Source organism: Pygoscelis adeliae, unplaced genomic scaffold (assembly GCF_000699105.1).
Source record: "Pygoscelis adeliae isolate BGI_AS28 unplaced genomic scaffold, ASM69910v1 Scaffold179, whole genome shotgun sequence".
Taxonomy (NCBI): Eukaryota; Metazoa; Chordata; class Aves; order Sphenisciformes; family Spheniscidae; genus Pygoscelis; species Pygoscelis adeliae.
Genome location: NW_008825612.1, coordinates 826,759 through 838,318, shown reverse-complemented (window position 1 = coordinate 838,318; position 11,560 = coordinate 826,759). Strand labels below are relative to the sequence as shown.

Here is an 11,560-nt window from a genome sequence, read left to right as displayed (position 1 = left end):
GAAGTGGTTGAGTCCCCATCCCTGGAAGTATTTAAAAGACATGTAGATGAGGCGCTTCGGGACATGGTTTAGTGGGCATGGTGGTGTTGGGTTGACGGTTGGACTCGATGATCTTGGAGGTCTCTTCCAACCGTAATGATTCTATGATTCTATGATCTGCATAAGCGAACATGTGACAGGGGGCTTGGAGGTGCTGTTGGCCAGACCAGGTTTGGAAACAGAAGTGATATAACAGCATCGGTGTGACACACAGCTGTAGGAGAAGGCAGTGCCGGCGGGGTCAGTGAGTGTTAACTCATGGGCAGTATGAGTTATGAAACAGCTATGCTGGCTCCAAACCTGAAGTAGTATCTCTGCAGCACTTCACTGAGTGATGTGGTTGTACCAGCTCAGGAAGGTTTTCATTCAGGGATATCTGCGTCACACTCCATTGCCCAGGGTAGATATACTTGGAGGCAATCTGGAGTTTGGTTATGCATGTTCCTGCGTCAGCAGAGGTATGAAAATTCTCATATGACCCGTCCATTTCTCGGCAGGATGATAGCAGCACCTAGTAAAATGATACAGTATCTTTGCTGATTTGGTTTTCCAAACCTATTACAGTAAAGCAGAATGCTTTAGAACATCTAACTTCTTACTGGGCATCTTAGAGGCCAGGCAGACAGAAGTGGTAGTTAAAATGTGAATGTCCATCTTTGATTTTCAGTTTGTGAAATTAAGAGTACCACACTAAGAGAAAAACTCAAACATGCTGCATGACTAACGCATGCTTGGAGCTCAGAAAAAAGCAATGACTATGTGAGATCTGAATGATCCCCACGATGTTTTTTTTTCAGTCCATACAATTTCTTATGTCTGAAAAATGGATGTGGTAAAACATACCTTTTTCAGAGAGTTGCCAAATTAAATACTTGAGAATTTTCAAAACACTGTAAAACTGTCAGAAACAGGGTGCTTTGCAATTATAAAGTGTTATCATGAGACTTCTGACTGGTTTATGTGGAGCATTAGGTCAAGGTTTAGATTCTTTTCCTTTTTGAAACAGCTGTAACATTTTTTACTCAGCATTTGCCTTTATCTTATAGGCATCCAACAGTCTGTAGCTGAGTGAAATTTCTTTGTGAGAAAACAGATTGGAAAAATTGCAGTTCTTGGCAGCTAGGATATCAAACTGTGCAAAAAAGATTTTCCAGTCCTGTTGAATGGGTTGAAAGCAGCAGTACTACAATACAAGTCTAGCACCAGCTAAGACATAACAAAGGATAAAGCTAGTAAAGGATGGCATTTTGAGTGCTGCATTAGAAAGGAAGTAAGTATCCTGATAGAGAGGAAAGTGGATGGGAGGCAAGCTTCCTGTACAAATATATGCATAGTTATTTTTTTCCTGAGGATTAGTTCTGAAATTTTAGTGTTTGGATGTGTTTGCCCATATTTTGCTATCGGTGATGCAATAGGATATTGCACTAGTAACTTTTGTATAATTAAGTTGCCATGTAACACCTGAAAAAGTATAACAGAAACAAAACCTGTAATAGGTAGTGTAAATGCTTTAGGGCAAGATTTTAGGTGACTTACATCTGTGTTGAATGCTGCCCTCTGTTTTTTATTATGGCCTGTCAAGTACCACACCTATCGCTACCTAAATAACATCATCAGGAAGAGGAGCTGGAAGCCACAGCTGCTTCTACTGGTTTTCTGTGCAAGAGAGTGGCAGTATTTGCATATTTGATGATTTACTGTGCTCATTTTCAGTAAGCTCTTCCGTAACAAATACAATGCCTGCCTGCGAGTGGGCCTTTTCCATGGGTAGGTCTTCTAGTATTACCACAATATGAAAAGTAAAGAGCAAATGTTAAGCAGGAAATAACTCAAAAGAGAGGCAAGACTTCTAGACACTCAGTCCCACATATATGGCATAATTTATGTTATATTAGGAAAAGGATAAAATAAGATTTTTTGCCCTTCAGTGGAAGGCAGGGAATTAGATGAGTTATCTTCAGGCAAGTGGCTATATTCACATATTGGCCTGTGAGAGAAGACATTGGAGTCTCTATAGAGAGTATTCATATTTTTTAGTTAGTCAAGGAAACTTGAGGTAGTACGCATTTTACCTATTACTAAACAGTCCTGTTCATGTGGAAGTGAAGGTATGGGTAAGAGAATCTCCCCTTTAGAAGGACTTTTAGTTTTTTTCCTCCTCTGATTCTTTAGCTATGGCATTAAGATTATAGTCCACAATTAAATATCTTCCCCTCCAGTTTGGCTTTTTTTTTTTTTTTAAGTGGGAAAAATAGTTTTTTCTTCCTTTTAAAACAAAAAAAAAAAAAAAAAAATCATTTAGAACCTTATTAGTTTCTGTTTTATTGAGAGGGAGTGCTACTGCGAAGAAGTGACTGAAGAAACGGCACTGCTACTGTTCATAGCAGGAGAGACTGTTTGCTCTGAAAGGCAGAGTCTCTGCATGCTTTGCAGAGAGATTTTTCAACCTGTCAGGCTGTTCAGGTGCTGCTGTCAGCAGAGTAAGTTCAAGCGTGTTGACAATAGGCTGCATTTTCTTTATTACCTTTTGGAGACACCTGAGGAATAGTCCTTAGATATTCTTTGGTTCTCAGCCCACGGGTTGGAAAACACAAAGCCACCAAATGTTCTGCAAATTAAAGGTTTTCACAAAATATTCTGATTTGTAGATGTAACAATTTCTTAATTACCTCAGATACCATGACAGGCTGTGGCTGTCAAACATGAGCAATGTGTGTGAGGAAATTGCCGATTTCTGCACGAACAGTAAAGCATGGGGGTTGGTGAGATTTTGCTGTCACTGTCAAATGAGTAGAAGTGAATTTGGCTGCTTATAACATAAAAGAAGTTTTCCTGTAAGTCATGTAAGAAGAGGAAGCTCACACGAAGTGGAAATACTTATCATTTTTATAGGAAGTATTCAAATTGTCAGATACTGCGGTTGGCTTATCCTCAGCTGCAGTGTCTGCCTGGTGTACAACACAGTTCATTTTTGGTCAGTGCAGAACTAGTTGGCAGTAAACACCTGAGCACCAATAAAAAACAGGTAAGCTTTCTAACTTGATATGAAACTCTGTAATTTCTCTTCTTTTTTTTTTCCCCAAGGTGTTCTAAATTGCAGTGAATGTGATTAAATATGTTCCATGCACTTTTTGTAGCCAAATTCATAGCTCTACTCTGGAGTAAGCAAAGACGTGGTCCTGGGTAGAATACCCCACCATACTTTGACTTATGGCTAAGAGCAGTTTGTTTGTCTTTCGCAAGTGAATAATAAACTTGGTGAGGATAGGGTTGTGCAAAGTTAGCAGAACAATCACTTTCTTTTTCATGTAACTACAGATGCAAAGGAGGCTTCAGTACTCTTCAGAACAAGTTTGTTGCATTACTGACTAGTTTGTTTCTGTACTAGTTAATTCAAAATGATTTATGAGAATTACTATTTCACAGGAAGCTGTAAAGAAAACAGAAGAATGTGAGCAAGAAATTGAAAAGTTGAAACAATTCTTGAAGAACCACTTGGTTGAAATATCACATGAAGATCAACCACTGGCTCAGAAGACTCATTGTCCAGAGGTGGGTTTCACTGTTTTCTCTTTCCTGTCTGTTAACTTGTCCTAACACTAATCATGACAACGCAGAGCACTGAGAAATAGCAGCGTGCTTCCCCTCCCCACTGCAGTCCAGCAGGCAATTGAATGCCATGGTGTGACGACGCATACATAAGTTGACATATACCAAGAGATATTACAATTAATATTAGTTTGCAAGTTGGGTGTATCTTTCATGATATACTCCTTATTGACTTTGATGTGTCATTTGTACCTATATCAACTTCTAAGGAAAATTTAGAGTGCTGTTTTCATGACAGCTGACAGCTGTTTTGGTGAAACATGCAGTGCTGAGAGCTTGCCTGTGCTCAGCATCCTGCTGATGTTGCTGAGGTAGCAGCTTGGGGTAGTGCATAAGGAGAGAACTGAGTCCATTTCTGATCACTGACCGTGCAATGGTACTTTTGGTGATTCTAGTTAGGGTTAGATTCTTTAGATTTCTTTCCTCGTCCTCACTGCCACGCTGTGTTTTCATCAACTGATAAACATGTGTTGCTTTTCTCCCTGCAGTCGCTGCTTTCTGTAATGGATGAATTGATTATTTAATGCAGAAATAAGATGTGTTTTAAGGACAGCACTGCAGAAGTCAGGAAATGACTAATTAAGTATTATAACTATAAAGTGCCTCTGAAATGCTCGGCTTTTTGCCGTCAGTCACAGTAGAGTTAATACACATACATTGTACTTGCCTAATAACTATAATCACTCGGTAGGCTCCTAAGTACATAGCTGCTCTGCTGTCAGGTGGTTGGATGTTGGAGGCTTGATGCTAGTACTAAGCATGACTCATTTCCTGATTCTAACTTGTTTTTGTCTTTGTGTGTAGGACTTTCTGTTTAATAGCTCTTGTCTTGGAAGAAACCTGTTTCACAATTGTAGCGTTTCATGAATAGAAGTGGGCAATTGAACTGCCCGTCTTATTGAGGGGCTTCAGATAAACAAGTGATGTTAATAAAGATTTGGTGTCTGAAGAGGTTTTTGGCTAGTTAAGTTTGCAAAACAGTAGCTGGTAAATGTATGCTGTAAAGTCTCCTCCTGCAATGAAACAGATAGAAATACTGTTCTTAGTGGACATTGATAAAAATATGCCAAATTATCATGGATGGCTGTTTCTTCATTCCAATGACTTTTTCTTGCCCCTAACTTCGGAAGATTTTACCTTGTGTTTTTGAGTGTACAAAAGGAAAAAACATCCTTGTCTGAGCAGAGTTCCCATGTCTTTTGAAAATTTGCTGGGGTTCCTGCCTCCTCTATTAGCAGAATAAGCTGTAGTCAAGACAGAACCAGCAGTCTTACTGCTTTCACCTGTCACAGATTATTACTTGCATAGCATTAGTCACACCGTGATAGAGCATGGTGTGGAATCAATGCTGTTCTTATTTCAAGCTTAGCATGAAAGCTTGCTCTGATGGACCGAGCCCAGTGTGCAATGGGATATTTAGCTATGTTTCAGTTTTCTGAGCAAGCAGCAATGCTTCAAAGAGCTTTAGCACTTTCAGTAATGAAGGGAGTAGGGCATTTTATTCCTTGCCTTGTCTTACTCTGTAATTTGTTGTGTTTTCTTTGCTCACCTGGAGGCTGGGTGATAAGGCAAGGCCCTAGCAGAAAGCTCTAAGGGCAGAACACCGGCTAGAGCAATAGTCATGGCCAGGGAGGAGACCAAGACAGATTTATTTCCCCCTTTGTTAGTGCAGAGTTACTTGGATTATTGTTTAATCCGTGCAGAACACTAAATATTTTCCTCGTACTTTGTTGGGGACCATTGCTCCCAATATCACATTCAAAGACATGGAATAGTTTTGGCCCTAACCATGTCACTAAACCCCACCGAATGGTTTGTTTCCTTCCTTTAGGCCAGCTTCAGCAAAGAAGACTGAGCCCTGAGCTACCCTTATTGCTGTCTTTGCCCTCATCAAGGCTATCCCAAGTGTTTTGTGTCAGGTTTCTAGAGAAGGTAGTTGAAAGTAACATAACCTGCTCTGACACACAGAGTAATGTAACCCAGCTGCATTCCCTCTGTCCTGAAGGAAACTCATATTCCCATGGCTGTGCAGGACCTAGTTATAATTAGTTAGCCAGCCTTTCACATTTCCTTCCAGACTACCAACTTCTGCATTACAGACAGCAAGTGCTGTCCTGAGCTGAATCTGTTGCTGCTATTTTGCATGTATCTGGACATCTCCTGCGGTGACAATGGGGAACTGTCCCAATGCCCTGAAAAAGGAAAAAGGGGAAATAGCCCCAGACCCAGTAAGATTCATCACTGGTATCGTCTGTTACATTACTGTTTGGTTAAGTAAGAAAAATGGATGCTTACAGATGTTGTTGCTCCTTAGGGAGAAACAGAAGCTGTAAAAGAAGAAATCATAAAACTATGCCAAAGAAAGGAAGATATCCTTACTGGGATGAAGAATTCAATGTCTGAGCTTCACCAGCGCTTAGAGCAAGAAGTGCCTGAATCAGGAGATGAACCCACAGCCTCCGTATTAGCACAAAGTGACTTGATTGGGACTGATGTTTCTGCTCAGCAGGTAAGTGGAGCACCACGTTGTGATCACTTACCTGAGAGCTGAAGAGGGAGGGTAAATAATCCCTCTTCCTCCAGGAGGAGTGGCATGTGAGAAAGGAGCATCCCTGCAGCTGTGAATCAATACTACTTCTCCTCCCCTTCGTGCTTCCGAATGGTCCCAGAAGGACTGAGTATGATGCATGTCTAGGAGAAGGTGGGAGGGAGGTGTGCCTCTGCTTATTTTTTAGCATGAGCAGATCCAACATGAAGTTGCATCAAGCAATCAACAGAAAAATGCTCGATGTGTAGTTTTGTTGATAATCAGTTGTTCTGGGATTTTGGGTAAATTCTTTTCATGGATCAAAATGAAATTTGTCCGAATTATAGCTGTGATGTTGAAACATTACAACATAGAGAAAAGTCCCAATTTTCAGAGGTGCTTAGTACCTGCAGCTTTCAATTACCTTAATGTAGGGTGGCAGATGTTCAGTGCTTCTCCAAAAGTGGACTCCAAGTGTGGTTTACAGGCAGAAGAGAAGAGGCTTTTACTGTTCTTGTCATGAATAATTGGACTGTCTCTTTGTGTGTATTTTTGTAGTCGAAAAAAAGAGGAATGATGTCTCTTCTACCTTCCTTAGATGAAGAATCAGAAGACTGTTCTTTCCACAGCAAGGTGAGTTCAGTATATATCTTATATATACAGCTGTATATGTAAGATACAAGATTTTGGTACAGGACAAATTATGAAAAATATGTAAATCCGAAGTACTTCAGAACAAATGGAAATATCCGTTATCACTCCAGGATACTAAGAAATTGCACTCGAGCCAGCCTACCAGTATTACAATACCAATATTACACAGCACCTCATTCTGTGATGTGTGATCCTGCTTTTGGTGGGATTGCTTATACAGTAATACCCCCTTTATGGAAGTGTTAGTGGCAAAATATGGGCCTAAATACCAATGTTTATATGTGGGGGTGGGGTTCAGACAGAATTAGACAGCCTCTGAAGTGCTAAAACTTAAAAGAAACAACCAAAATGATTTGTGTGTTTGAGCTTAAGAAAAAAAGGGCATGATCAGACTATAGGGAATGAAGTTAAGACAGGAGAGATTTCTGGGAGAAACTGGGAGACACTGCTCAACAGGTTGCTCTGGATCTGGGGAGTCTGAACGCCCAGGTGAGCTGCAGAGGAGCAAAGCTGGGAGTAGAGTTTAATGATAAAGTTAATAGATTTTGGAAAAAGAAAAAAATAAATCCATGAAACTTTCTGCACACTTTTCTGCACCCTAGGGACTAAACGAGATGTATTCGAATTAAATCAGGAATGTGCAGAAGTGCTGGTGAGCTTATAGCCTAGCTATCTGCGTGCACAGCAGTTCACAGACTGCCTAGGCTGGTAGTGACCAGCTACTGTCATCTGCATCCCCTGGGAGGGACTGTGGCCTCAACCAAGTTTTGAAGAATCTCCGTTTCTCCGAAGTCCTCGCTATGGGTATTAATTAGCCTTTTTGCTACATCCTTGCAACAAGAATCAAAAGGAAATGTGGCAAAGAGGTGGTAGAGTATTGGAGGGGTTGCTTTAGGCTAGGCAAGGACGAAACTCCATGGCTAGACAGCGCGAAGAAGTCCAAGCAGCTTGGGTAAAGGTGGCGTCTTACTACTTTGATCCAAGCACTTCAGTTTCAAGGTTTCTGATTCTGCACCTTCATTGGTGCAGTTTTCTTTACATACAGGACTTTTTAGGGGACAGGACAGGAGAAAGATTGTTTCTTGTTGTTTTTTTATTTTTTTAAATAGTGTGAAAAAAATGAGGATACTCTCAGGTGTCTAGAGAAAACTATCAGTGTCAGCAAGCTGCCATTCATCTTGCAGCAGAGCTATAGAGCAAGGGAAGAGTTGGGATTTGGGAAGCACAATATAGATAGATAAACGAGGCAGAAATAGAGCAAAGTGTTACTAAAGGTTTGCAGTAATTTACACTGCCTGAAGGAATACCTGAGCTTCTTGTTCACAAGCTAATGCTGAGCTGTTACTGCTTTCAAAGGGAAGTACAGCCACAGAGAAAGATGCAAGCTTTTGGCCTTCAGAAAGAGATGATGAAAGGCACAAGGAAGACAGTGCAACCTCCTGGTCTTCTGGTACCTTGTCAGATGGCATCGTTCAGGTAATGCACTCAGGTTTATCTCCACGGGGATGGGAACTCATCTTTGTGGAAAAGATCTGCACAAGTCCTAGATATTGCTGAAGTCTGCAAAGCAGGAGAACTGTAGAAATGCAGGACATGATGGCCTTATTCAGATCCATCTTCCATATCACACTAAATCTTGCCATTTAAAATCTCTTTTCCTGTTGCACATATTGGTTGGACGCAATGACCTTAAGGGTCTTTTCCAACCTAAATGATTCTGTGATTCTATATTAATTTCTTATAACCTGACAAAAACCCCGAAGAAGGAAATGCGCATTTGGTAGCAGAAATTTGTTTCACTAATTCCTGGAAAGGCTGTAAAATGTGCATTTTGTTGGGGTATGATTTCTGGAGGAGGTTCTCTTTGTACATGAGAAGATCAGTGTCTAAGACACCCAGTCGGCTACAATTTTGGTGGCATTCTGCTCTGTTCTTCATCAATAATGTTGTGATAGCTGCTATTGTTAGTTTCTGTATATCAAGGTTACTGACATAAGAGAACTTCCCTCTGTGAATACTCTTGGGTCAGGACCACTATAGGTTGAGTGGCTGCTGCCCTTTGAGGCTTCTCTAACACAACAAGGCAATAATGATACAAATACTTCCATTGTTGCCTCTCTCTCTATAGGATGCTGATGAGATAATGCAATCACACAGTAAACATGGTGAGGAAACGTCTATGCAAACTTTGCAGAGCACTGAAGGCCCTGGCACAGGTGATGGCAGTCAGTCTATGGTGAGTTTGAAGGCGTGAAGTAGGCTGAACAAGGTGACCTTCTGAGCTTGTTGTATAACCTACCTAGTGGGCAGAGGCCCTGTTTCGTTATGGTTATGATACTGGAGTTTGTTGCAGTATTTATGATGTGGTAGAATACCTACAACTCTTTGTGGGCCTCTTCATATTGCTGCTTTGGGTGGTAATAAATACATTTTGATTTGCTCATTGCAAATGCAATTTACTAGGGAACAAAATGGAGTATTTTAAGGAAGTAAGATGCTGGCATTCATACAGGCATGAATGGAGGGGTTCAAGTGATGTAAACATACATGGACTGTGGGATTTTTAAGTAGCAGTTAAAGGAGAAATTAAGGAGATTGACACTCCCATATGTTGCTGCTTTATGGAAGGTATGCACAGGCTAAGGGAGGAGTGGGCAGCAGCCTACAGGCTATATACAAAAGAGCGTATGGAGACAGACATGAATGCTCCAGGAAGGCCAGGAGCGGCAGACTGGTAGCAGAGCAGCCTCAGCTCTTCCTGGGTTTAGAGCGTGGAAGAAGACAGAATCCGTCATTGCCTGGGGTAGGAGCAGGCCCCCAGGTCACCTTGTCACCCATTCCCCCTGACTCCTTCCATCATGCTTGACCTTTAATTTATAGTTAAAAAACCATAGCAAACTATTAAAGCCCAGCCAGCAGCACAATATATTCTGTATTGGTATTAAAGAAATAGCCTCATGTGAGTGTATTCTATATGACGTAATTGTACGTGTGATCTCTCTGTTTTTTATCTCTGCTACACTGTGATGCAGTTGGTCTCTGCATGTGCAGGACATGCCTAAGCTCCCATTGCAGCTGCAGGAGATGTAGCCACTGCAGTAGCCAAGCACAGCAAGCAGTTCAGCTGAGCTCGCACCACTTGTCTCTGTTAGGCTGAACTGAACCCCTGGCTGCACTGAGTAAATCTCCACTGAGGATAATGGGACTTCAGGCACCTGTATTCAAGAGACTTAACCTCCACCTGAATGTTTTGTTTTTCCAAGAGCCTTACAAGACAACATACGCCCTCCTGGCACTTCTGTGTGCCACCACTGTGTTTTGTCAGCGTCTTGTCTTCAGGGGCACCCACAGCCTGTCGGACCCAGCGATACAAAAGTTCGGTGGAGTTTCTTGAGTTGGATATGGCAGCTCTGTGGTCTGTGGAGAGAGTGCTGTCAGGCTGAGAGCCAGGGTCCTTTGCTGCTCAAGGAGACAGGTTTTTTAGAGAAGGCCTTCTCCTTTCTCAAACCGTACCAGACAGCTTTTTTTGCTTGCAACCTCTTTTCCACTTCAGTATTTTGCTACACTGTGACATTTCCATATGCTACACAACTCCCTGTAGCGAGTGATTTTTTTTTTAATTTTTTTTTGTTAAATGATTTATTTACACGATCAATTACTAATTGGAGACAGGAAGACATTCATTTTTATAAATGGTAAATCTATTTGTTTTCCCTAGAGATGTGTGTGTGTAGAGATTTATGAAGTCAATTATATTTATGTTCTCCATTTAGAGCTTAACTGCATGCTAAAATTAAATAATTCCTACTATCTTAGTGATAGCTAAATGATACCATTTCCTCCCTCTGGCATGTTGTCCCTCCCATGCAAACATACCTGCTTCCAAATTCAGTTATAGCAGCCTAAAACACAATTTGGGATTCAGAAAAACATCTGAATTACTGGACGAGGAAGAAGAGACGGGTTATAGTTGTAGGTGACTCCCTTCTGAGGGGAACAGAGGGTCCAATATGCTGGACAGACTGTCCTCTTAGGGAAGTCTGCTGCCTCCCTGGGGCCTGGGTTAAGGACATCACTAGGAAACTTCCTAGCCTGGTACAGCCCTCGGACTATTACCCATTATTGCCCTTCCATGTGGGTGACAATGAAGCCGCAACGCATAGTCCAAGGGCAATCAAAGGAGACTTCAGGGCCTTGGGACGGTTGGTAAGGGAATCTGGAGCACAGGTAATTTTTTCCTCTGTCCTTCCAGTTGCAGGCAGCAACATTGGCAGAAACAGATGGACCCAGTTACAAATACATGGCTCCGTGGCTGGTGTCACCACCACAGTTTTGGGTTTTTCAGTAATGGGATGGTCTACATGGCACCAGGCCTGCTGGCATCGGATGGGATTCACCTTTCTCAAAGGGGGAAGAGGGTCTTTGCTCATGAGCTAGTGGGGCTCATTGACAGAGCTTTAAACTAGGCTTGAAGGGGGAAGGGGATAATATCAGCCTTGCCCGTGACAAGCTGTGGGACAACATGCCAAGGTTAGAGGGACGGGATGCTGGCGAGGGCCCTCAGCCTGTTGCTCTGAGATGTGCTGGGTATACTGGAGCACACCTGAAGTCTTGCGAGATGAGCCAAGGGCTTCTAGGGTAATAGGAACCAACAGTGAAACACCGGTGAAATACCTCAGAGGAATTAAGGGGTGTTCCTCTAAGAAGGTGACACGGCCAACAGCCCAGCTG

At 41.9% G+C, this 11,560-nt stretch overlaps 1 protein-coding gene across 1 annotated transcript in view; it reads left to right on the top strand.

Moving 5' to 3' along the window:
* Positions 1 to 11,560, top strand: part of SYNE2 (spectrin repeat containing, nuclear envelope 2) — a 203,754-nt gene that overhangs the window by 105,654 nt on the left and 86,540 nt on the right. Inside the window, exons 66-70 of the mRNA XM_009332747.1 lie at positions 3,466 to 3,591; positions 5,963 to 6,157; positions 6,734 to 6,808; positions 8,186 to 8,305; positions 8,958 to 9,065. Of these exons, the coding sequence (XP_009331022.1) occupies positions 3,466 to 3,591; positions 5,963 to 6,157; positions 6,734 to 6,808; positions 8,186 to 8,305; positions 8,958 to 9,065 (624 nt within the window). The remainder of the gene's footprint in view (positions 1 to 3,465; positions 3,592 to 5,962; positions 6,158 to 6,733; positions 6,809 to 8,185; positions 8,306 to 8,957; positions 9,066 to 11,560) is intronic.